At 38.1% G+C, this 26,787-nt stretch overlaps 2 protein-coding genes and 1 long non-coding RNA gene across 5 annotated transcripts in view; 1 reads left to right on the top strand and 2 right to left on the bottom strand.

The window, feature by feature from the left end:
- Nucleotides 1-24,135, top strand: part of ASB14 (ankyrin repeat and SOCS box containing 14) — a 25,510-nt gene extending 1,375 nt beyond the window's left edge. The window contains exons 3-11 of one of the 2 annotated variants that reach the window (XM_029916651.1): nucleotides 1,349-1,404; nucleotides 1,829-1,960; nucleotides 2,058-2,216; nucleotides 4,699-4,944; nucleotides 7,626-7,797; nucleotides 8,259-8,802; nucleotides 10,634-10,787; nucleotides 11,471-11,670; nucleotides 23,423-24,135. In XM_029916651.1, coding sequence (XP_029772511.1) covers nucleotides 1,349-1,404; nucleotides 1,829-1,960; nucleotides 2,058-2,216; nucleotides 4,699-4,944; nucleotides 7,626-7,797; nucleotides 8,259-8,802; nucleotides 10,634-10,787; nucleotides 11,471-11,649 — 1,642 coding nt within the window. In that variant the 3' untranslated portion in view covers nucleotides 11,650-11,670; nucleotides 23,423-24,135. Of the gene's footprint in view, nucleotides 1-1,348; nucleotides 1,405-1,828; nucleotides 1,961-2,057; nucleotides 2,217-4,698; nucleotides 4,945-7,625; nucleotides 7,798-8,258; nucleotides 8,803-10,633; nucleotides 10,788-11,470; nucleotides 11,671-16,608; nucleotides 16,797-23,422 lie in introns of those variants that run through there. The other variant, XM_029916652.1, reaches the window with a different exon arrangement.
- LOC115273566 lies at nucleotides 9,902-12,099 on the bottom strand. 2 transcript variants are annotated; one of them, XR_003900833.1, is made up of 2 exons: nucleotides 11,969-12,099; nucleotides 9,902-10,761 (listed from the first exon to the last, which is right to left on the bottom strand). It is a non-coding gene; the product is annotated as an uncharacterized LOC115273566 (long non-coding RNA). The 2 variants fall into 2 exon arrangements; XR_003900832.1 differs by having other exon boundaries at nucleotides 9,902-10,739; nucleotides 11,969-12,096.
- Nucleotides 21,295-26,787, bottom strand: part of APPL1 (adaptor protein, phosphotyrosine interacting with PH domain and leucine zipper 1) — a 25,931-nt gene continuing 20,438 nt past the window's right edge. The window contains exons 14-20 of the mRNA XM_029916650.1: nucleotides 26,088-26,270; nucleotides 24,181-24,233; nucleotides 23,441-23,615; nucleotides 23,314-23,350; nucleotides 22,563-22,709; nucleotides 21,945-21,995; nucleotides 21,295-21,420 (exon numbers count right to left, since the gene is read on the bottom strand). Coding sequence (XP_029772510.1) covers nucleotides 21,310-21,420; nucleotides 21,945-21,995; nucleotides 22,563-22,709; nucleotides 23,314-23,350; nucleotides 23,441-23,615; nucleotides 24,181-24,233; nucleotides 26,088-26,270 — 757 coding nt within the window. The 3' untranslated portion in view covers nucleotides 21,295-21,309. The remainder of the gene's footprint in view (nucleotides 21,421-21,944; nucleotides 21,996-22,562; nucleotides 22,710-23,313; nucleotides 23,351-23,440; nucleotides 23,616-24,180; nucleotides 24,234-26,087; nucleotides 26,271-26,787) is intronic.

Here is a 26,787-nt window from a genome sequence, read left to right as displayed (position 1 = left end):
GGAGATAGTGTAAGGTCCAGTCTTTTGACTCATATCAAAAGAAGGAATTACGTAAACTTAAACCCCAGAAGAGACTCACCCTTTCTGAGGTGTATTCAGAATTCTGTAATGACAGTACTAGAAAAGGACTCCACGGGTCCCTCGGTTATGTAAAAGAGTCGCCCTGGAGTGGAATGTCCACAGCCAAGTACACCTGCTCAAATGCTTTCTGACTGATCTGCAACCTTACCCCCCAGAACTCACTATATTGTTTTTCAGGGGTGACAAACCATGTTTGCTTGGGATGGTGACCTCTATTTGCCTACTGGAAGTAAAACTAGATAAATGTTTTAGCTCTAGGAGACTTTATAATTAAATATAGAGATGCTGAAATACATGAAACCTATACCTGTTTTTTAAGTGACAAACTCATGGACTGGTCACTTTGTGCCACACTATTTTTAAGCATTTCATAAATATTGACTCATTTAAGTTTTAATTCTTATTACCTTTCTATGTTGTAACTACTGTTATCCCCATGTAGAAATGAGGAAACTGAGGCACAGGTAAGAGTTACCCAAGATTATAGAGCTGCTAAGAGGCAGGCAGTTTGGCTTCAGCATCTCTTTACCACGCTATTCCTATACTTTTATGTTATATTTAGAAATAATCTTTAAATAGTTAAAATTTTGTAAAGAAATTGGGTTTAGGGGCACCTGGGTGGCCTCAGTCGGTTGAGTGTCCGACTTCGGCTCAGGTCATAATCTCATGGTTCGTGAGTTCGAGCCCCACATCAGGTTCACTGTTGTCCACGCAGAGCCTGCTTCAGATCCTCTGCCCCTCCCCCATGTTTGCACACTTGCATTCTCTTTCTCTCTCCCTCTCTTTCAAAATTAAAAAAAAATTAGGTTTATTGGATTATCTGTTATATTAAACTTGTGATTACAATTTTTTAAGCTTATTCAGTTAGTCATAATTTTTTAAGTTGAAAGGTATAAGATTTTGATGACTGAAATATTTCATAGAAATTAAAATTGACTGTAGTTGTAGATTTGTTACTAGACTTGCAAGACTTGTATGGAACTCAGGAAGCTAGCTGACTTGGTCTGCCTGAGACAAGTGGAATAATGCCCCCTCCCCCTGCCCCAGGAAGAAGACACGGTTCCCCGGCTCGTGTTTAGGGTCACATTATATTTTGGAAGTATTCCCGTTAAGCCTCATTGTAAGAGTTCATCCTTGGTTTACTACTACTGCCCTTACCTTTCCTTGTGTGTGTGTGTGTGTGTGTGTGTGTGTGTGTGTGTGTTTTATCAAATGCCTTCACTTTCCCTCAGTTTGAGGATTACATATATATTTGTGTTCTCCGCAGTTCCCATTCCTTTGTGAGCACCGACTATAAGAAGATAATTGAAACAATAGAGACAGTTAAGTACTCTTCCTATTCTACGCCCCCCAACTCGTGGTAAGATGTGAAGCGGACCAAGGCCAGCACTTCCCCTCTGAGCTGAGGAAAGCCTAGAAGCAGGTTCTCCCAAACGCTCAACACTGTAAGGTCCACCGCTGATTCTCAAGAGCGTGTGAGAAAATACTGCAGCGAAGAGTTCCTGGGCTCCTCGGCAGCGGAGCTGTTTGTCTATAACCACTCGAGGGGTGGCCACAGGCCCGGGTGGAATGGAATGCTAGGCGAACATCTGCTTGTTTGTCCTATGCCATTTTAATGTGTCTCTTATAAAGGGTGGTGCTAGAACCGCTGTCTCGGGCACTAACCTTGATGGTGGAATTCGGAAGCAGTCTGGGCTGCCTGTGTGTGTGCCAAATGTGAATCTGTGCCCATCTGACTTGTTAATAGGTAAGGAAGATGCATTGGCACGCTTGACCAAGTACTATTCTGCTTTTGATGAAGCAGATGGGAGAGGCTGGCTTCCTCTGCATAAGGCTGCGGTGCAATTAAATAAGAACATTTTGGAAATAACCCTCAAAGGTAAACTCTGTTTATAACTCTTCCTGATGCTTCTGAGAAATAATTTTAAAACTTATTTCTGCATCTTAACCTGTGTGGTCTAATGGATTTACTTTAGCTTCAAAACCCAGTGTGTGGGAGCAAACCACCCACAAGGGGGAAACGCCACTGTTTTTGGCTGTCAGCAGTTGCCTCTTAGAAAATGCCAGTTTTCTTCTTGTCAATGGCTGCAATCCGAATGCCAAGAATTCTGAAGGCAACTCTCCTCTTCTTACAGGTAAATTAACACCTTGTCTCTGGAAAACAGTCTGTCATTCTGAGTGTCCTCCAACCCAGAGGTTTCGAAGGCAACTTTTAAAATTTTTTCTTAGTTTTTATTTTAATTCCAGTTAGATAACAGACAATGTTATATTAGTTTTCAGGTGTGCAACATAGTGACTCAACACTTCCATACAACAGCCGGTGCTCATCACAAGTGCATTCCTTAATCCCCATCACATTTCACCCATTCCCGCCCACCTCCCCTCTCGCAACCATCAGTTCTCTGTAGTTAAGAGCCTGTTTCTTGGTTTGCCTCTTATCTCCCCCCTTTTGCTCATCTGTTTCTTAAATTCCACAGATGAGTGAAATCATATGGTATTTGTCGTTCTCTAACTGATTTCGCCTAGCGTAACTCTTTAGCTCCATCCACACTGTTGCAAATAGAAAGGCAGCTTTTTGTACATGTCGCAGTGCTGTCATTCTGGTCCCAGCTGACCCATGTCATGGGTACCTGGCCCTCAAGCTTTCTACAGACTTGCCCTTGAGGTGCCCTGATGCAAAATCTCTGGCAACTCACTGATCATTTTGCATGGTGTCTTAACCAATTAATTTAGGTGTAAGAAACAGAAAAGGGGAGCAGAGTAGAGAGAGGCAGCCAATGGTTGGGTAAAGACGGCAGATTGAATATGAATGGCTAATTTTATTCTCCCTGAGTCTTCACTAAAATTATAGTTAAGAAACTGTCTTAATGAGGGAAGATACAAAAGAATGAGAAGAACAGGGGAGGAGACAACAGCAACACAGATTTTTTTTAAAACCCGGAGTGCAGGTGAGTAGTCAGTGACAAGAAAGCCAAATCTTAACCTGGTAGTGGGGAGAGCAGCACAATTACATCAAAAGGCTTGGAAGTGGTAGGCGGTGGTTACCTCGTGGAGCATGTGTGGAGGACAGGCAGCTGCCAGGAGGGCTGGCTGAACACTATCAAGGCACGAGTAGCCGGAGCGATAGATCCCTTCTCCCAACCCCCCCGAATTCTGGATGTTTATTAGACAAGGGTAGGAGTACTGGATTGAAATACTGGAGGAATTAAGCAAACCAAGCCCAAGACCTCCCAGCCTTCCTCTTCCACCAGGCTTCCAGAAAGATGGCAACCAGAACCTTACCCTCCAAGACGAGGCTTCTCTTGGGAATATGATATACCCAAAAAGAAAGAACTAAAGAGAGTGCAATTGGGGGTTCCCCAACAAATGGCCCAGGCATAGCAACACATAGTTATGATCACACTCCAAGAGCCCCTCCCAACATTGAGGATTCCCAGTCAGCTTTTTAGTCCCCAACTCTTAATCATTAACAGATAGCTAAGGACTATCTGAGAAAAATCTTCAACAGAGATAAGAAACTTGGAGGAGACAAACTATTTCAGGACAATAAAATGCAGGGGGAAATAATGATTAATTTAGAGAAATTAGTGAAAAATAATGAAATAATAGGACATGACCAAAAAAGTGAACAAAACAGAACAAAAAATGCTCTTGAAAATTAAAAATATGATAGCAGAAATATAAAACTCAAAACAAAAGCTGGAAGACAAAGTTTAGGAACGTTTCCAGAAGAAGATAAAAAATGGGAACTAGGAAAGAAAAAGAAAAAAACTAGGACAATCTAAGAGGAGCAATACATGACTCTCAGAAATGCTAGGAAGAGAGACAAGATGGAAGTGGTATTTCATCGTGAAATAAGTCAGGAAAATGATTTCCTAAAACAAAGGACATGTGTTTCCAGAATCAAAGGGCACACTAAGTGCCAGCTCAAGGAGTTATATAAAGACCCAACCCCCTTGGCACTTGGTATTTCCAGTCCTACAACACTTTCTATGGCACATTAGAAACAGTTACAGACAGAAGTCACACTGACTCAACATCTGGCACCTAGCAAGATTCCGCATACACAGTGGGTACCAATAATTAACAAATGGATAGGGTGATGGGTTAAGTTGTTTCATAATCTTGAGGACTTAAAGGTGATCATCTAAATGTGAATGATAACAGCATAAATGTAGGAAAAACAATTAGAAAATTTGGACAAAACACAAGGTTAAAAATAATTTCCTAATTATTATTCTTTGTTTTTCTTTGTTTAAAGAACCTATGAGCATTTCTAGGTCTATACTGGGTAATTAACTTCCCATTTTCTTGAGGGAGGAACCTAAAAATGACAAATAAAAATTTTATATGTTTGTCTTTCAGAAACATAAGCAGCCAATAGACAATAACTGTCCACGGCTTGCAGAAAAGACAACAGGCTAGTGATGTAAAACACTATTGATGATATTTGATATATGCCTGATTTAACCATGTGTTTCCTAAACACAAAAGGCTGGCACACGGGGGTAGCTAGGAAGAGCTCGTTCAGAAGCCTAAGGGACACTGGCTAATATGAGGCACTCTGGCCATAATTTCCTGGTGAACATTAAAACTACTTCACTTCCAACTTCCCAGCTGTTCTACATGACTCCTACGAAATGGCCGCCTTGCTGCTCAGTCACGGGGCAGATGCTAATCTGCGGGGTACCAACGAGAGGACGGCTCTCCATGAAGCGGCCAAACTGGGCAGGCAGGACATAGTGAAGCTGCTGCTGGTTTCCGGGGCACACCCTGATCCACGGAGCTCCTACGGATTCACGCCTCTTGCTCTTGCTGCCCAAAGTGGATACACTGAAATCATGGAAATGTTACTGCAGAAAGGCAAGATTTTCTCTACGGTCAGCACACCCCCAAGGGGTCACGTGACGCAAGCATCCTCCTTTTCGTGGAGAGCTTCAAAATAATGGAAGCTAACATTTTATTTAAGCCTATCAAACGTTTGATGAAAGTATGTGTTAATACTGGCTACTAAAAAGCCTAGAGATTGAATATTTCTCATTTGATGTGAAGTAATTTCTCTAAAATTACTAGGATGCACATTACTCTTGCACCATGTTCCCTGACCGTGCTAAGGATGGTTGGTTTTTTAAGTTTTTTTGCGTGTTGCCCTTTTCTAGAGTTAGAGAACAAAAGACCCCACATTACCCCCTACATGTTGTCTCTGCTAAGTCATGAGGCATCCGCTGTGTTATCAGATGCTTCTGTTGTTGGCACGTTTTCCCTGACTGCCTCTCTCTGCGTCCCAGCTCTCCCTTTAGTAATAACCAAGATCCTGAGAGAAGGGGAAGGCAATGTACATTTACTGAGTACTTTCTAAGCACCAGGTATTAAGCTACTGATGCTGCGTCATGTGATCTTCTAAAACCCTAGGAAGTAGGCATTATCCTCAGTTTACACTTAAGGAAAGAGGGTCAGGGATGGTAGCAAGTGCAGGACTTCCCTTTAAACATGCCTTCTCCTGCCACCAATTTGAGATCCTGGTTTAACTGCCAGAGTCCTTGGCTCAGAGAATTATGCCCTTTATTGTCTTTGAGGAGACCCCTCCCCCCCATTGATGACCCTGTTAAGTGAAGCAATGTAGTATCTAAAGGTTTTTTTTTTCCAAAGCAAATCTTTACCAATATTTAACAAAGTCCCCGTTTTAGAATTACTTTCTGTATTCTCTTTCCTGTTTATGTCCAGAAGCCTTATTTCTTTCTCCAGCAGTACATGGTCCTGGTCTCCAATATTCTAGACCATAGGGACTCCTATATTTAAGAACAACTTTCTGCTTTTTAGACTTACCTGAAACTTTCCTATCATACAGGAGAGGCTGTTGTAGTTTCCAGTCAGTGGTCATAAGACATTTTAAGTAAGAGGTTTTAAATAAACAACAGCAGAGATGTCTAAAGTTGCTGGCTAGAATAAAAAATAAACACTAGATCCTTCATCTATATAACAAGAGTAACCTTTTGTGTAGATCACTGATTAAAGTATAAAGAAAGAAAAGACACACCAGATTTTAAACCCTTAACTCTAAAGAAACCAGCATAGGGGCGCCTGGGTGGCTCAGTCGGTTAAGCGTCCGGCTTCAGCTCAGGTCATGATCTCACGGTTCATGGGTTCGAGCCCCGCCTCAGGCTCTGTGCTAACCGCTAGCTCAGAGCCTAGAGCCTGCTTCGGATTCTGCGCCTCCCTCTCTCTCTGAGCCTTCCCTGCTTGCACTGTCTCTCAAAAATAAATAAATGTAAAAAACAATTTTTTTTAAAGAAACCAGCATAGGTTGATCTCCATGAATATTTCCCTGAGGTAAATCCCATATGACGTAATTTGCACGAAGTGACATAACTAGTCAATGGCAGAGCCAAGATTTGAACCACATCTGTCTTGCCCCAAATCACATTACTTTACCACCCTGATTGCTGGAGTGGAAACACGGCATCAAGGAAATAGGCCCTGGGTCCAGCGCACCTGTATGTGAATCCCGGCTACCTTGCTTGTGAGCTGCACGTCTCTGGGGAAGTCACTGAACCTCACTGAGGCTCACTTTTTTTTTCATCTTTAAAATGAAGGCACTAGCATCTGCTTGTCAGGTTGTTGTGAAGTTTAGAAATTATGCACACAGAGGAGCCTGTACATAGTGAGCACTCATCCCGTGGTGGCTTATTTAGACAGCTCTTCGTGCATTCTAGGAGTGGGGTTCTTGGCCAGCCAGTGTGTTCTGATAACTACAGAGTCTGTTTACTAACTTAGAGCCACTACATCTTTCTTTATAGGACCTGTGAATGTGCCCAGAATGCTCTCCTTTCCCTTTGTCCATTTTCAAAAGCTATTCTTTCCTCAAAACCCGTTTTCCTGAGAGGTCTTCTGCAAATGACCCAAAACTCCTTTCTCCTTCCTTCACCAACCAGTTCCCCTCAAAACCCAGAACTGAGACCTTTAAGAGGACATGGCGCCCACACTTGTACTCTTATTATCTACACCATCACCTGACAGCATACTGGGCCTACAATTTACCTTTTTAACTATAAGTCCCTAACTTCAACCACAAACTACAGTGTGTCTTACTATGAGCAGCCCCCAAAGACATGTTAAAAACAGAGCAAATGTCACTTTCCACCATAACATGAGCAGATGGCATGGTGTTACAGTCCAACAGGATTGTTGGTCCCATCCTATACGTAAGGATGGGGCAAGTGGACTTTTATAGGGTGATCTGGAAGCAAAATCTCCTTTAGAATTATTTCTCCTGGCATTTTCAAGTTCCAAACAACTAACTTATGAAATTACTCCGAAAGCCAACCAGCTTTTTAACTTAGAGACTGCTTGCACCATTTGTTCCTGCCCCAACTACATTATAAACTGGCTGAGAGCAGGAGGCACCTTTTTTATTTCTTTGACTGCATAGTGCTTTGCTAAAGTGGCTCCTTAATAATTGCTTTTTGGTAGTGCTATCTATTAAGAACGCATAAGCCGCAGAGTGGAAAAGACTTTTTGCACAACAAGACTTTTTCTCCTCTTAGGAGCTAATGCTCTGGGTCAGGCCTCTGACTCTTCTTCCATCTTACTCGAAGCCGCGAGTGGAGGAAATCCAGATTCTGTGACTCTCTTGCTAGAGCATGGAGCTGATGCCAACATCCCTAAGAATTCAGGCCACCTTCCCATTCATGTGGCAGCTGACAGAGGCCACTTGTTGTAAGTTCAATTACCTTATTGCAAATAATAGAAACGGTAATAGCTATGGGGTTTCTATGGAGCAACTTCTGGGAACTTTATAGTCTTCTTCTCTGATCCTATATTTCCAACACCCCTTTTAAAGATAAACTCAACCAGTAAGAAACTGAAGTCAGGCATCCTCTGTAGCCATGGAAAAGACATAAAACTATTTTATTACAGGTCTTTGGGCAATAAGAAGAGCTCCAGGTCTCACTAACTGGACTAATTCTGATTTTTATATATAGACAGTAGTTTCATTTAACTTTACTAAGTATCTGAGCTTTTTTTGTGTGCAGGAATTATGCTTTTTTGGGGTAAAGGTTCTAAATGCCACCTGATACTAATACCATCTCTACTAGTATAAAACTATAATGAACAGGTTAATACTGCTTATTAACAAACACAATTTTTAAAAAATACCCTCTGAAATTCTTTCCCAGAGCCCTGAAGACTTTGGTTCCAGTTACGGATTTTGTTGCCATTAAGCAGAGTGGCATCAGTCCGGTCCACTGTGCAGCAGCAGGGGCACACCCCCAGTGCCTGGAACTCCTCATCCAGGCTGGATTTGATGTAAATTTCATGCTAGATCAGAGAATTCGCAAACACTATGATGACCATAGGAAGTCAGCTTTGTATTTTGCTGTATCAAATGGTGACCTCTCTTCAGTTAAGCTGCTTCTGAGTGCTGGAGCTCTGCCTAATCAAGACCCAGTTAACTGCCTTCAGATAGCCCTAAGGATGGGCAACTATGAGCTGATAAGTCTGCTGCTACGGCATGGGGCCAACGTCAATTACTTCTGCAGAGTCAACCCTTTACACTTCCCATCAGCACTGCAGTACACACTGAAAGATGAGGTCATGCTCAGGATGCTGTTGAATTATGGGTATGACACAGAGCGATGCTTTGATTGTCCCCATGGAAACAAAGTTCATCCTTGCTATACTTTTGAAGGCTGGACATCTACAGTTATCAAAGACACTATGGTAAGTGCACAGTATTGTCTGTATCAACTTATAAAATCATTATATTAGTGGCCCTGGACTACAGCAAGAGAGAAGACTCCATCCATACTCTCCAGAAGATCATAGTTCAAAACTTTTAATTTTTTGTTTGAGAGAGAGAGAGAGAACAAAAGAACGAACGAACAAGAACACAGGCAGAGGGAGAGAGAGAATCCCAAGTAGTTTTCATGCTGTCAGCACAGAGCCTCCTGAACTGTGAAATCATGACCTGAGCTAAAATCGAGCCAGACACTTAACTAATCAACTGAGCTACCCAAGCACCTCGAAAAGATTTTAATATGATAAATACTTGGTAAAATAAACAAGATGGTAGAAGTAAAAGGTACAGAAACAGTTCAGAGGGAAGTGATTTAACTTTACCTAGGGAGTTTCACAAATGAACTAGCATCTGAGTAAAGTTTTAAAGAATAAATGTAGTCTTACAAAGTAGTTATGTTTTTTTCTTTGAAGGGCTGAGTTATCAAGCTAAAATGTTTCTAGGGTCCTGATACCTGTACCCCTTGGTTCTTGGCTATCTCTTTTAGGTCTAAAATTTGACTAAATAGGCTTCTTTGGCCACCTTTTTAATGAAAAAGAAATCATAATACAGTTGACCACCCTGTTCTTCTTGAGATGTGTTCCTCTTGTGATGTGTTTCTCACACCAGTCTATTTTCCCCCAACTGATCATTTCCATCTTCCCCAGCTTGAGCTCACCTCCAACTTTTCAAAAAGCTGCCACTCTTCAAGTTTCATGTGTTATCTTGTCATAAAGGCCCTTCCTTTCCCATCCACCTTATCTAAGGTAGTTGTCCTCTCTGATCTTCTGCTAATGCTATCTCTTGTATAGCACTTACACTGTCTTACAAGCATCTTTGTAACATTGTACTGATTGTGTGTCACCTCCACAAGTCCATCAGTGTAAGCAGCTCTTGCTCACCGCTTTCCACTTAGGGAGCTTTGCTCAGCACACAGTAGATGCATGATGCACTATAAATACCTGAGTTCATATTAAAAGCAAAACAAAAACTATATAGTAAATTGGAGAAAGCACTTTGAATCAATTCTGAAAAGTAAAGGCAACATATTAATACTATATTTTATTTTTAGGTTCTGATTAATGTAGGAGTTGGCAATTAGGTCTTTATCATCTTGTATTATTTCCTGACTTTTTAGGTAGTAGTATTTGACTTCTTACATGGGCATCTTGTCTAGGAGCATGTAAATGACCTACTGGCAGCATTACCTTAGGCATGAGGGTAAGAGTAGGTTGTGAATGACAGAAAACCCAAAATGAAAGGGACTTTAATAAGGTGGCTCATTCCCTTCATATAAATAAAGGCCACAGATAAACAGCCTTTTAACTGGAAGCTCCTGACACAGGAGACACATGCATCCACAGTCCAGGCAGCAAGGAGGCAGGCAGGCAGAAGCTGCACACACCCTGTTCTTCTGTGAAGTGCATTCTGGGGGTCGCTCACACTTCCACTCACATCTCACTGGGTAGAACTGAGGTGGCCACAGCAAGGAAGCTGGAGAGGTCATCTTTATTCCAGATCGCCGTGTGGCCACACAATGGGGACAACGGATATTAAAGAACTGTCTCTTTCACACCCTGGTTACATCTTACATAGTTCTGATGATACAGTAGTATTTTTCCAAATGTTAGAGCTAAGAAATAATTTCCTTGTTCAATGCCTAGTTTATAAATGAGGGGTTTGAGATCTTGATTCCTGACTGTGAGTCTAGTGTTCTAAACCCCATAGTTACTTCAGATTTTCATTTGCTTTCATAGTTCCAATTTTCTTCCTTAGTTCTGTGAAGTAATAACTTTGTCATGGCTGCAACATCTCTCTGGGAAGGTTGTTCGAGTGATGCTTGATTATGTTGATCAAGTTCGAATCTGTTCAAAGTTGAAAGCTGTGCTCCAAAAACAGGGGCTCTGGTCAGAAATCCATTTTATATTAAGTGAGTATCCTTCTTTCTTATAAAAGATTTTTACCAAAAATACTAAATGTATTCTTATTTGTTTTATAAGACATTGTCTTCTGGTTAAAAGACATACCTAAAGAAACCAAGGAAAATACTATTCCCATCTAAGCATCACTATTTATTACTTAACTTTCTACTTTTTACCATTTCCCAGTAGATAAAATCTGTTAGGTAATTACTTATTATATGGTAGGTAATACCTTCCTCCTAATCCCATGGAACACTGTACATATAGGAATTAAAAGCTATGAAATGGCAACAAAAACAGGGATGAGAAAAAGTGAAGATCGAAGCCCGCAGAGAGTATCAAATGACCCTCCAAACCACATTTTTGCAGAGTGGCACATAAGTCAAACTAAGAATTTCTTTCATCTAATTTCCCCCTGGGTGGTGATCTTTAGTTCTTAGCTTGACACAGAGGGACAGGACAGGGTGAGAGAGTGGTTAATACACAAAGATTTAAGGAGTTCCGGTCCCACAGGCCAGACCCATAACTGATGCAGTCTTTGGATTCTTAACTTGACATGGTTCTGAAACCATATCTACAGAAAGGGTTGCAAGAAGGGAAAAGCTGTTTCCCTTTAACTTTTAAGCTTAAAAAAAAAAAAAAAAGGAACTGTTCTTTGTCGTTTGGCTAACGTGCGTTTCTCTCATTTTAGCCAACCCTCGATCCCTCAAACACTTGTGCCGCCTGAAGATCCGGAAGTGTATGGGGCGGTTACGTTTGCGCTGCCCTGTCTTCATGTCATTTCTTCCTTTACCAAACCGTCTAAAAGCATATGTCCTTTACAAAGAATATGACCTTTATGGACAAGGAATTTTCACAGGAACCTGGTAACCAAACTGCCTGGATGAAAAGGTACATTCCTTAAAACTTATTTCTTAGTATTCTTAATATTGCTTCTCAAGAGCATTCTGAAAGGCAGTTTAAAAAAAACCCAAACTGTTAAATTTCAGTTAACAGAAAGATATCAGTTCTCACTCTGTACTGATTTTACACTAAATGTATGAGTCTACATTTCTACATGCTCGAAATAGATGCCACCTTTCATAATTCAAGAGAATTCTTAACAGTAATCCTTTTTATAGAGAAGTACATACATAAAATGTCTTAGTAACTACACTGAAAAAAATACGGACCCCAGTACCTGACGTACAAGTTAGCTGTTCTTGTGCAAAAGTCCCTCGGCCAGCTTAATGCCTGTTTACTTGTAGAGCCCTGCACTGAGGTGGGCTAATTTGATTAACTGAAACAGAACTTTCGATTGCGATGTCATCATTAGTGGGAAACATGCAGTCCTTTCCATAAAACCCTGGCTAGGGGTTCCCATTTATTGGTTAATGTTATCACTGGAATAGAAATTAAAAGGGTTTTCAGATGGCTTATGATTTTCTGTACTGATTCTACTGCAATACTAGACACACACGAGGGGCTTGCTGATAGTAGTTGTAATTATTTTTTAAAGCTTATTTATTTTTGATAGAGATAGCATAAGCAGGGGAAGGCGCAGAGAGAGGGAGAGAATCACAAGCAGGCTCTGCACTGTCAGTGCAGAGCCCAAAGCAGGGCTCAAACTCATGAACCGTGAGAGCATGACCCGAGCCAAAACCAAGAGTCAGACGCCTAACCAACTGAGCCACTCAGGTACCCCTTTTTAAACCATTTTAAAAAATTTAATTCTAGTAATTAACATACAGTGTTAAATTAGTTTCTGGTATACACTATAGAGATTCAACAGTTCTTAAACATTCATTACTCAGTGTTCGTCAGAAGTGCACTTCTTAATCCGCATCACTTATTTCATGCATCCCCCTTCACCAACATCCCCTCTGGTAACCATCAGTTTGTTCTCCACAGTGAAGAGTCTGTTTCTTGATTTGCCTCTCTCTTTCCCTATGTTCATTTGTTTTGTTTCTTAAGTTCCACATATGAGTGAAATCATATGGTATTTTTCTCGGACTTCTTTCGCTTAGCATTATTCTCTAGATCCATCCATGTTATGGCAAATGGCAAGATTTCATTCTTTTTATGGCTGAATAATATTCCATTGTCTATGAACACCACATCTTCTTTATCCATTCGTCTAGCAGCAGACACTTGGGCTGCTTCCATAATTTGGCTATTGTAAATAATGCTGCAATAAACAGGGGTGCATGTTATCATTTTGAATGTGTTTTTGTATTTTGGGGGGAATACTCAGTAGTGCAATTACTAAATCATATGGTAGTTCTGTTTTTTTACTTTTTAAGAAAACTCCATGCTGCTTCCCACAGTGACTACACCAGTTTACATTCCCTCCAACAGTGTACAGAATTCCTCACCAACACGTGTTTCTTGTGTTTTTTAATATAGCCATTCTGACAGGTGTGAGATGATATCTCATTAAAGTTTTGATTTACATTTCCCTGGTGGTGATGATGAGAATCTTTTCATGTGTTTATTGGCCATCTGTAGGTCTTCTTTGGAGAAATGTCTGCTCATGTCTTCTGCCCATTGTTTAACTGGATTATTTATTTATTTATTGGGTATTGAGTTGTATCAGTTCTTTATATATTTGTAACAACCCTTTATCAGATGTGTCATTTGCAAATATCTTCTGTCATTCATTCAGTAGGTTGGGTGCCTTTTTGTTTTGATGTTTCCTTTGCTGTGCAGAAGCCTTTTATTTTGATGTAATCCCAATAGCATCTTTTTGCTTTGATTTCCCTTGACTCAGGAGATTATCTAGAAAAAAATGTAGCTATGGCTGATGTCAGAGACATTAATTTCTACCGGTGCTCTCTTCTGGGATTTTTATAGCTTCAGGTCTCACATTTAGGTCCTTAATCCATTTTATTTGTGTGTGATGTAAGAACTTGGTCCAGTTTTCCCAATACTATTTGTTGAAGAGACTTTTCCCCATCGTATATTCTTGCCTCCTTTGTCAAAGATTGAGGGGGAAAAAAAGATTAACTGACCATAAATTAATTGACCATAAAATTGTGGGTATATTTCTGGGTTTTCTATTTCTGTTCGTTGAGCTATGTCTGTTTTTATGCCAATACCATACTATTTTGATTATTACAGCTTTATAATCTAACTCGAAGGCTGAAGTTGTGATTCCTCCAGTTTTTTCAAGATAGCTTTGGCTACTCAAGGTCTTTTGTGATTCCATAAAAATTTTAGGTTTGTTCTAGTTCTGTGAAAAAATGCTCTTAGTATTTTGATAATAGTTGCATTATATCTGTAGATTGCTGTAGGTAGTATAGACTTTTTAACAGTATTTGTTCTTCCAATTTAGGAGCATGGGATGTCTTTCCATTTCTTTGCGTCATCCTCAGTTTCTCTCATCAATGTTTTAGTTTTCAGAGTACAGGTCTTTCACCTCTTTAGTTAGGTTTATTCCTAAATAGTTTGTTATTTTTGGTCCAATTATAAATGGGAGGGTTTTAAAAAAGTTTTTGTTACAATTCCAGTTAGTTAACATACAGTGTAATATTAGTTTCATGTGTAAGATTTAGAGGTTCAACACTTCCACATAATATCCAACGCTCATTACAAGTGCACTCCTTAATCCCCATCACCTGCACCCACGTCTCCTCTAGTAATCATCAGTTTATTCTCTATAGTTAAGAGTATGTTTCCTTGCCTCTTTTAATTTCACTTACTGCTGCTTCATTATTAGTGCATAGGAATATGCAACAGATTTCTGTACACTGATTTTGCATCCTGGGACTTTACTGAATTCATTTATCAGTTCTAGTAGTCTTCTGGTGGAACTGCCTAATTCACATCCACAAATAGTGCAAGTTTTACTTCTTCTTCACCAATTTGGATGCCTTTAATTTCTTTGTTATCTAACCACTGTGGCTAGGACTTCTAGTACTATGTTGAATAAAAGCAGGGTGAGTGGACATCACTGTCTTGTTCCTGACCTTGGGGAAAAGCTCTTGGTTTTCCCCCATTGAAAATGAAGTTCATTGTGGGTTTCTCATATTTGGCCTTTATTATGTTGAGGTATGTTCCCTCTAGACCTACTTTGTTGAGGGTTTTTATCATGAATGGATGTTGTACTTTGTCAAATGCTTTTTCTGCATCTATTGAGATAGGATTTTTATCCTTCCTTATTGATGTATCATGATGATTGGTTTGTGAATATTGAACCAAGGATCCTGGGGATAAATTCTGATTATGAAGAGTGATTTTTTTTTAAATGTATTGTTGGGTTATGTTTGCTAGTATTTTGTTGAAGATTTCTGCATCTGTGGTCATCAGAGATACTGGCCTGTAATTTACTTTTTTGGTGGTATCTTTATCTGGTTTTAGTATCAGTGTGATACTGACCTCATAGAATGAATTGCTAGTTTTCCTTTCTCTTCTATTGTCTGAAATAGTTTGAGTAGATATGAATTCTTAAATGTCTGGTAGAATTCACCTGTGAAGCCATATGGTCCTAGACTTCTGTTTGAAGTTTTTATTACTAATGCAATTTCTTTACTGGTAATTGGTCTGTTCAAATTTTCTATTTCTTCCTGCTTTAGTTTTGGTAAATTATGTTTCTAGGAACTTATTTCTTCTAGGTTGTCCAATTTGTCAGCATATAATTTTTCACAACATTCTTACAATTGTATGTATTTCTGTGGTATTGGTTATTTCTTCTCTTTCATTTTATTTGAATTTGTTTTTCTTAAGGAGTCTGGGTAGAGGTTTATCAATTTTGTTGATCTTTTCAAAGAACCAGCTGTTGGTTTCATTGAGCTATTCTATTTTTTGTTCCAATTCATTTATTTCTGGTCTAATCTTTATTATTTCCTTCCTTCTACTGCTTTGGTGTTTTGTTTGTTCTTTAGCTCCTTTAGGTGTAAGGTTAGGTTGTTTTGAGATTTTTCTTGTTTCTTGAGGTAGGCCTATACTACTATAAACATCCTTCTTAGAACTGTGGTAAAAGCAGTTAACGAATGGAGGTTAAATTTTTATTTCTATATATTCTATGCTGAAGGTAAGTACAGGTTTCTGTATAGGGAAAGTGAGGAAAGTGAAGAGACATGCATTCAGCCACACCTGTGTAGCATTTTGATGGCACATCGTCAAGAACAGAGTGATGGGTAGGATGAGGTAGTTCATTTTCACTGCAGGCCCAGTCACCTATAGCCTTGTTATTTGTATGTTCAGTGTTAGTATACTTTTTTCGCATAATACGGTCGTGTGAGGGAAACTGAAGTTACAGGTTTTCTTTCTGATGTGGAGATTTATGGTTATATCTTCAGTAAGCACAGATTTAAAGCTACTTTTTAATGGTAGAATTTTCACATTAAAACCTGCAAAATTAGCTGGCATAAATAATTTTTATGTTTTAAATCAAATTGTGGTGTGAGTAGTGGATTATGTAGATATGTCAATATACAAATATATTTAGGAATACATGTACTTAGATTAAGTTATATAATTCTAAAGTTAGTTTTGTCTACTCCCTGGACCTTCTAAAAGTGTATACACTTTATAAAATTCAAAACAAATTAAAACAAAAACTCCCAATAGAAGAAAAGCACTTGGTAAGTGCTACAGGAAAGTATAAAGAGCACATGGGAGGAATATGCATTAGTATTAAAATTACAGGCCAAGCCCACTTAAGCTGGTGTACACAATAACCTGCCCCTTTAAATTATTTCTTTGAATATAGCAAGGATATAGTCTGTAACATGACTAGGGTAATTACTGAAAAGTCTATTTTTCTATAAAAAAAAAAAAAAAAGTCACTAGTGATGAATTAGTATTATGTCCCAGTAAGTGATTGGGTTTTTTTTTCTTTCATTTTAGCTGTTATGGAATTGCAATGGGCCTAGGCGTGTAATTATAGTTTCATAACATATTAAGAAAAAGTCCATTTGCATCATAAGCATCATTTGGAGTTATCTGGAGAAATAAAATTCAGCGTTTATATCAAATACTGCGTACAAAAAAGACTATACAAAAATCATGGACTTTATTATACTTTAAAAATCTTCTAACAGCATATTTCCTGAAGCCTTGTCAGAAAATACCTACTTTGACAAAATGAAAAAATAAGCTCTCCACTTCACACATATACCATCATTACATAAAAGTGAGTTCTTCAAATTCAATTCTAATGGGAAGTATAGCATGATTTTTAATTGTATATATGCATGATTAATAGTATCAGTGAGATAAGAAGTAACCAATTCACTTAACATTACAAAATCACCAAATATACAAAGCAGTTTTGCACATTAGTTATAACTTAATCCCCAGTTCTCATATTAACTGAAGTAAATTACATCAGTACAAGCCACAAGAGACTAGTTTAAAAGTGTAGTATAGTTCCACTTTCAATATGTGTCATTAATGTAGAAGAACAAAAATCTCATGAAAGAATAGTAAGCCAAACTTGCTAAAGAATAAAATGAAAGGCTTGCTTGCTACAATTAGTATGTTTGACTATTTAAAGTACAGTTTGAATGCTAGGAGGTTGTTGTCAAAACCAATGTTAGTATTTTCATTTTATTAATTAATTCAGATAGCAGAAGGTTTTGCAATACAAGAGATCTTAGGGTCTGTCAGCATTTATAAGATACAAATCTTAAATATTTGTAGCTCCTACACATAACTCCAAATTAACATCAGATACCTTTGCCATACAGGATTATATGTTACGTAGAATGTTACACATACCCTACTCCCTTTTTCCCAAGCATAAAGGTAACATTATTTTACCACCCCTAGAGCCTGAGAATTCTTTTGAAATTAAACTAGTCATTGTAGAAATGGCAAAAACAAGACTGGCTTTGGGGACTTTGTCCAGTCCCTATGTTAGCAAGTCTTGAAAATTTTTAAAGGGAGAAGCAATACTTCGTTTTCTATCTACTGATTTTATTACCATAGTTATAAAAGTACTGTTTGTATAGGTAGAGTGCATAGCTGAATTAGGTAGACTTAGTTTTCTTTTAAAGAATCAGTTTTGTTAATTCCTAAAACCCATCAAGCTAAGTATGGATCTGAGAAAGCTATCCCAAATTCTAATTACCACCAAAGCATCCAAGAACCAGAAGGGATTTCAAAGGGTAACAGACCAAAATCAGCTTTAACATTATGCAGAAACCCACAGGCAGCCTTCTTCAAACAAAAAGGAGAGTTTCTTAAAGTTGATACTTAAATAATTGCAGTATGGAATAGTTCATATAGTTCTAAAGCAATGGAACAAAAGTTGAAATATCTAAAATTGTTAATCCAACATGACGACTTCTATTTGGTGTTGGAATGCTCTTTGGTTTGATCTGTGGACACAGGAGTGTTATTAAGGAAATTCCTATCAAAACATGACTTAAAAGGAACTACAGGTCAGTCAGCATCCCTAAGCCTGCCAGTGCCTTTAACCCTAGCCTTCACTTTGACCCAGAGTACTAACAAAGGGCAGCACTTAATTACTGTGCAAAGTGCCAGCCTCATAAGACTGCTGATCACCTTCACGGTAGGGTGACAAGTTTCATCTGAACAAGTGAGGTGGCAACTAAATAGTATAAACAAAAGATTTAATGAAACAAAGAGCTTACTAATTCTCAGAAAGGCCTTAATAGCCGGACCTGCCATGGCTAATCAAGTGCTGACCATGGAAATTTCGACTTCAACCAAAGGAATGATACACAAACTATCAAGAAAGCATTTCTATTTAGTAAGCACAAAATCAACTGTCTTCAGAAAGTATTCTGTAAATTTCTACTTTTTTACTATCTGTTTTGGTAACACAAGGCTTAAAAATGATTATCAAGTAATCATTACTCCTATTTGGCACATGGATAAAAAGAATATCATGATCCTCTACATAATTATCCCCGTCCACAGAGAACAGTGTGCACACCGAGTCAAACAGCCACACTATATTGTAAGAGCTAAAACGGATGCTGTTCCTAAATTCAGGACTCACAAGACTATATCAAAGAACAAAGGGCTTCTTCCCTTGTAAAATTAGTCCTAGTGGCTGGCTAATCTCTTGAAAATTTTAGATATGTCACTATTTTTTAATATATTTAACTTGTCTCTATTATATAGTTTTACATGTGAAACAAAGGAACATAATTTCTATCAGCAATGTTAAATATCTGAATAAAGAAAAAAATCAAGTTTTGACATAGAAGGAGGCAGCAGGGAAATATTATTTAACCTTGGCACCAGGCTAAAATCCTTCCCTGGTCAACTCTCTTATACCGAACATTCAATTTCCTTGCAATATTTCATAAACTTACACCTTTTATGCATTTGAAGAGTAGAAGTATGTACAATAATTAGTGCAAATTAGTCTATTGTCATATATTAGTTATTAGCCTTTGTGGATATAAAGTGGTAATCAGTATTTTATCAAAACATGGAATTATGAAAATACTGTGCATATCAGTCTGATATTTAAAAGATTACATTTTCTAAACTAAACTCTGGGCATTTTTACTTTAAGCAGGCAACAACTGTTACAGAATTTCTTTTGAAATGTCACTTGATTTTCAATAAAAATTATTTCACGCAATGCAGAAAATACAAAGTATTATCCTCTAACATCTTTACATTTTAAGTCCTAATCTAAAATGTACTTGAACAAAAGAAAAATCCCTTTTAATAAATTCCAAAATCTTATTTTAACCATTACTGCTCTGCAGCAATAATTCAAGTTCCAACCTGAGAGCTAAGAATACGATCATTAAATGCCAAGGGCTGTATCAATCCTGAACTGAAGACACTTAAGCTTCTTTCCCACTGGCATCAGGTGTCACACACGTCAGAGAAATGTGAGCAATCCTAGAAAGTGCCCTGAAATCACAGTACCACCTGCCACAATTTGAAACCTTAAGTCTAAAATCTTTTTTCTAATTATTTTATAAAAGTTCTATTGCACATTTAATAGTTAAAATATCTGCAAACTTGTAGAATTCTCTGTATAAAGGGTTTTGAACCAATTCAGTTGAAAGCTTCCTCACTGCCAGCAAAAATGTTCCTAATGAGAAGAGGAAGCAGATCCATGAATATCTGATGCTGAAGAATAAATGGTTTCTTATGGTCATAGCCAATTACAATGCAAGGTAAGTTCACAATTTGAAGGAAAAAAAGGCTTGAGTGTTAATTCCTCAGCAATCTACTTCAAGGAGATGAACAGGTTTCTTTTAGCATGTGGAATTTGATATTACTGCATAGTATATTATTTTTAAGGAAAAAAAGCAATGCAAACCTAAGGAGTCAAGGTCAATCTTATTTTAAAAAATGAAGTTAAAACAAGTTAATATAAACTTTAGTCTCCTTGGTATTTCAACATAGTTGTTACCTTGTGCCATTTCACCACAGAAACCGCCAATAAATTCCAGGGTAGGGGGAATACCAACCAGAAAGCAAGGAAAAGTTCATGCTTCTGACTCTCTCTTCTTTCCTTCTTCTCCCAAATCACTCTCTTCTGACTGACTACTGCTAAGGACAACAAACTGCCCCTCACTACTGGCTTGGTTTGGTCTACTGGAAGCAGCTATCAACCGACTTTGTTCTTCTAAATCCTAGTAGAAAAGACAGAAAAGAAACGAAGTTTATTGTTTGCAATCAAATGCAAAACTATGCATTTAAATTATATAGTTGAGCACCGCTTCAGTCCTTCTGTCTTGAACATGGATGCATAATCCTGGCAACTTACTGAAAACAGAGTCTACCCACAACCAGTGCAACACCAAAGTGAACACTGGTGCCATTTTAGAAATCCTGTAAAAGCCAACATTTCCCTCATCTCCATTTTTATGGCTAACAACACTCACACCATCGTTAGCTTTCACTATATACTACACAAAAAGGCTCATAATGGAACACTCCACATCCCTTCCCCCTCTCTGTCCAACTTACCTTGCTAAATCAACTGCTGACCTCCTCAGCCTAACCTAGCAAGGAAGCCTCGACTTCAATTACTTTGTCCATAAGTCCAATCCATTCCTGCTGATCTGTGCTCATTAAGTATCCCGCACATGTCTCTTTTCTATTGCCACTGCCACTGCCACAACCATAACTGGGCCTGACAATCTCATGTATCATCATCTAATGCGTTCTCCAGATGTTGTCTGAAACTTACCTAACTTAAAATTATCCTACTGGATGGACAATGATTTGAGACTCCTGGTAACATTAAATATTTATATAAATAGATATTCATTCCTAGAGACCAATACAAGTTTCAGCAACGGCAGTTAAGACCATATATACACACACAGCCTCTCAGAAGACCTGCCTTGATAGAAACAACCTTTGCTGGGATACGGAAACATAAGTTCTGGTATGTTTGCCAAACAGCAAGTCAACTACACGTCGGTAACTATAATGTAAACATCCTATCAGAAGACAGATGTCTTCCTTTTCTGCTGTGCTATGAGTCATCTGATTATAAAGTGGCTGAGGAAGCAGAAACAGACTTTCATTTGGAAATCCAAAGCTGGAAGTCACAGTATTGAATTAAGGAAACTTCATAAACATCACATCAAAAAAGATCTAGATACGAGGACTACATACCTTTTCGATTTGCTTTTGTTTACTGAGTTCTTTCTGTTGTTTCTCTTTTACCCTCTCTATTTCCTTTTGTTTTTCCGATGCCCTACGATCCTAAAAAACAGACAAATACAACTAATGAATTAAATATGAAACAATTTTAAATTTTAGACTTTTCAATTAATATGGCCTTTGTAACCTTTTCATATTTTTTACATTTATATGAAAGCACACTAAAAATAATTTACATTCTCTTAGTCATTTATCCAAATTCTAAATACTGCATCAGTAATAGTATCCACTGACAACCTTGCACTGCAAAATCATTTTATTTACTTGCTAATATGAAAGATCTTATTTTAATTTTTAAATTTTTTAAAATGTTTTTAATTTATTTTTGAGAGACAGAGACAGTGCGAGCAGGGGAGGGCCACAGAGAGGAAGATACAGAATCTGAAGTAGGCTCCAGGCTCTGAGCTACCTGTCAGCACAGAGCCTGACGCAGGGCTTGAACCCACAAACTGTGAGATCATGACCTGAGCCAAGCTGGAAGCTTAATCGACTGAGCCACCCAGGTGCCCCTCTTATTTTACTTTAGAAACATTCTTAGACCACTAATAAGTATCTTAGATTCTTACCAGTTCTGCATGCAAAGCTATCTGTTTTGCCAGTCCAACAGAATCACAAATCTAAAAGGGGGAAAAAAATAGGAAAAATTCAGCCAGTTCTCATCCAAAGTAATAATTTCAAATATCCAAATGGCTGGTGCAACTAGCTTTATAACTCGCTACAACATACTGCTCCAGATAAAAGCTGTTCCAGTCCCCAAATGGGGTGTCTATGTATTTTCCTGAGTATGAATTTCCACTGCTGGGTCTTGCCTCTTTCACATACCCCACCTTCCTATTATCTCAAATTCATTACTGAGATGGAAGGTTTGCAGCGAAGGAAGCAAGCAGATGCTGATGTTGTTCTACATGGAAAACATCGTGAAAAGGCTGATTGTGGGGAATACACTGCAGTCCCAGAGTAAGTTGATGAGGCCAGAAGACTGCACCAGCTCTCAATGGGCAGGAAAGACACAGGTCTGTAGTCAGAAGGCCCAACACATCAGCTATCTTCAGAGCAACAGGCTTTGATCACACATCTCTGCTGAAGTAGGCCAACTCTGGGAGCTTTTTCCAGAAATCTTACTAAGAACTTTGACTATGATATACATTTCACAACAGAAACACATTTTGAAAGGCCATGTATACCTTTTCCCCTTCATTGTTTGATTCAAATATATAGCAGACTGATGACAGATTACTTTCACTTCTGCCTCCAGATGTCCGAAGAACAAAGCCAAAAAGCCTCTTATTTTCCTGGTGTGTAGCACACAAAACTACACTGGGTAATGGAAACTGCCGAAGAAAACATCAGAAGCAAATGTGAGATTTTTCAAATACTTAGAACTGCACTCTTATACATAACAAAGTCAATTACTAAGTTATAAACATATCATAAACAAAACAGTAGATCTCCCCCTTTTTTTTTTTTAACAACATGGCAATCCAAGAACAAAAAATTTCCTATTTGGTTTGGATTACCAGGCAGAATGGAGGTTATTGAGTATTGAACTTATTAGTCATTTACACATTTTACAAAATCAAATAAAAATGGCCTATATTATGAAATGATTAAATAAGAGCATATACTTGCAACTATTTCAACCTAGGTAATTATTAACTCGATCATGTTCACTTTTAATTTCTACTGTGTCTATCCCTTAACTAGGCAGCATATATCATATACTAAGGAAACTATCATAGCAGATTGCACGATTCTTTAAGTTGCATGGAATGTCCAATTATAACTTTATGGGGAAGATGTCCATAAACTTAATTATAACTTAGCCAATCATAATTACTACCATATTTCAATATGGTAGTTCAGAATTATTATAAAGATACAGATGCGTATGTGCACAAAGGGATACCCAATAAAGCTTTAACATGCGGAACTCACCGTGAGTCTTGTAACTTGTGTCTGTGGATCAATTAACCTATAATTAAAATTTTGGAAAACAAATTTTAATTAGGCTGAAATTAAACTTTTCATACATTTTTTTTTTAAGGTGGGAGACCACACTTACTTTAAACAATCACAAGTGACTAGTAAGTGTGATTCTGTCATACGGAAGATGTTATGGATGGCCCGAGCAGCTAAAATTTGCCGCATTGTTTCATAAACAACATCTGGATTGTCATCTGATTTCACCTCCATAGAACCAAGGAATCGGACAATAAATAACTGATGAAGAATAGAATCTACAAAAGAAAATACATTATATATTTCTAAATCCCATATATCTCTTCCTAAAGAATAAAACACATTGTCACCTTTTAGATTTTATAGTAAAGAATTCAACCTAGTAGAAATATCTACAAGTTACTCCTAACTACAGTGTTTAGGTTATAAGAAAATTAAGGTCTCAAATTCAAATACCAAAAGGTTATGCTTTAACAATTGGTGGTTCTGAGTAAAAAAACTTCCTTGTACTATTCTTCTACCTCTCCTGTACCCCTGAAATTTGTCAAAATAAGTAGTTACTGGAAAAAGAAAAAAGTCACGCTCCAGTTATCAGAAGAAAACATGAGCTGCTAGGAAAAGCTTAAAGGACATCTTCAGCATTGATAATTTGACAATGGAGTCAAAAGTATGATACTCTAGAATTTTAATGAGATCTTTAAGCCTGATTAAGTTCTGTTGCTTTGAGTGTACTATGAGCAAAAAGAAAGCTATGAAGTGAAGCATATATCAGAATAAAAACAAATTCTTCACACAGTTTACCCTTGAGAATTTTTAAAATATAATACTGCACATCTGTTTTACCTTCAGTTTCAGATTTTGTACCTCCTCCAGATTCTCCAAATGGATTAGTGCGCCTGAAAAGTTTTTAAAAAATTATGAACCAATGGTCAGTTACCATGAGCTATATGGAAGAAATCTCAATCATTGAAACTGGAATTAAAAACTAAGAGTCACAAATATTTGTACACACATTTTTTAAGAAGCTTCGGCATGCCTGATCCTGTTAAGGAACACTTCTGTTGACTGCCTTACTCTGACGATGACCCCTGCTTTCATACTTAGTAGGCTGAACTCAAAGCTGCTGTAGACAGATACACATACACTTCAATATCCTAATAATAAAACCATGTTGCAAAAACCCTTACATTTAAATAAAAGGGGAGAGGAACAGCCAATTTAGCTTTAATTTTAGCTACTTGAGAAAAATGTCAAGGATTTCCTGAGATTTTTTTTTTAATGTTTTTTATTTATTTTTGAGAGACAGAGAAAGTGTGAGCAAGGGAGGGTCAGAAAGAAAGGGAGACACAGAATCTGAAGCAGGCTCCGGGCTCTGAGCTAGCTGTCAGCACAGAGCCTGATGCGGGGCTCGAACCCACAAACTGTGAGATCATGACCTGAGCCAAAGCCAGATGCTTAACCGACTGAGCCACCCAAGCACCCCAGGATTTCCTGGGATTTTAAAAACCTCTTTTTAGGTCCTTTATTACATGTTGCAAGTTGACTATGCTAATTTGAACATTTTAAAATTTTAAAGCTGTATTTCTGAAGGCATATGTAATGGAATGCAAGAAAAGCTAACTAGTGATGAAAGCTACATTCCTCAGTGTGATTGGTTCTTAGCACACCCACAATGAAGGAAAAGTACAACTGACAATGATAGGTTTTGTAAGCAGAGAGTTAAGTTGTTTTAAATAACATGGCATTAAGATAACATGAAATTGGGGCAACTGAGTGGCTCAGTCATTTAAGCATCAGGCTTCGGCTCAAGTCATGATCTCACGGTTGGTGGGTTCAAGTCCCACATCGGGCTCTGTGCTGACAGCTCAGAGCCTGGAGCCTGCTTCAGATTCTGTCTCTCTCTCTCTCTGACCTTCCCCTGCTCACGCTGTCTCTGTCTCTCAAAAAAAAAAAAAAAAAACAAAACACCATGAAATTGATCTCCGTAATACATGTCTGACCTATTCCATCAAATGCTAAGTAGATTTCTATGATCAAACAGAAATTATTTTTTCTTGGTCATAGCCATGTATATCCAAATCAACTTATTACATGTCCAACCTACTTAAATAAACTTGCCTTGAGTCACATTTCTTTCATCTCAGAGCCAGAAAAAAAATTTTTAAACAGATTTGACATTTCTCATTATATAAACAAAAGATTATTTATTAATAATTCATAACATGAATTTAGTGCCTTCCTGGAGAGTTCTTATTCTGATCCAAGATGATATGTTTTTTTAATGTTTATTTTTACTTTTTGAGAGAGAGTGTCGGGGAGGGGCAGAGAGAGAGGAGGACAGAGGATCTGAAGCAGGCTCTATGCTGACAGCAGACAGACCAATGCGGGGCCCAAACCATGAGACCAGGACCTGAGCTGAAGTTGAACACTTAGCCAATTTAGCCCACCCAGGAGCCCCTCAAGAATTTCTAAAATATTGTCATGACCTAAACAATAGACTGTTAGCTTTCTTCTGCAATTTTAAGAGCAAATACCAGAAGCAGATCTAATAATTCACAATTCAATAATCTCAAAAAAAAAAAGTTCTCTTAAACAGAATCATCTTCACTTATTTGAGGCAGAAAACAAAGGAAAAAACCTACATGATTCTTTCTCAACTACCAAAATTAGGTAATTAAAGTACAACATAGCTGACATGCACGTGAGATTTACAGACCACAGAACAACTGCACTGTGACCCCGTCACTCACCTGCCTCCCTGGCCAAAGGCTTTTGCCTGGCCGGGCTGGTCTTCACACACAGGAGAAATGATGTCAAACTGTATCGGAGTGTCTGGGGCGACGAGAGAATCTAGAGAGAGGGCAGCCAGATTTGTGGACTCAGATCCTAAGGATCCTGAGCTGCTGGTTCGAGCTGTCGGTGGCCGAGATTGTCTAAGCACAGAAGAAAATCGGAAGGCATTGCATTTAGTTTTCTCTTTTGCAAACTGAATACAAACTATGAGAAACTTTTTTTTTTTTAAGTAGGATTCACACCCAATAGAGCCCAATATGGGGCCCCAAACCCACAACCCTGGGATCAAAACCTGAGCTGAGATCAAGAGTCAGACACTTAACTGACTGAGCCACCCAGGCGCCCAGAAAATACAATTTTATAAGTCAATGAGAGGAGCAGAACAAATTTCAATAAGTACAATCATAGCTACTTATTTAATGACAGACTTCTTTCTTTTCAATGACTAGATGTAAGACATAAATGACCTCACTCAGAGATAAACACTAGGAAAATTTGGAATCCTTTTTATTTGCACTCTCACTGGTAAATTTACCAATTTAAAAATATATTGTCTATGTTTTAGGGTAACTATTTCATACTAATGTTAAGTAGCACTGCTAAAATCAAAGTGTTTGCTAACACTTTCAACAGCCCATATAGTTTTAAGACTTTTTT

The sequence above is a fragment of the Suricata suricatta genome, chromosome 12, assembly GCF_006229205.1.
Source record: "Suricata suricatta isolate VVHF042 chromosome 12, meerkat_22Aug2017_6uvM2_HiC, whole genome shotgun sequence".
In the NCBI taxonomy this organism is placed as follows: Eukaryota; Metazoa; Chordata; class Mammalia; order Carnivora; family Herpestidae; genus Suricata; species Suricata suricatta.
This window is presented reverse-complemented; position numbering and strand designations above follow the sequence as displayed.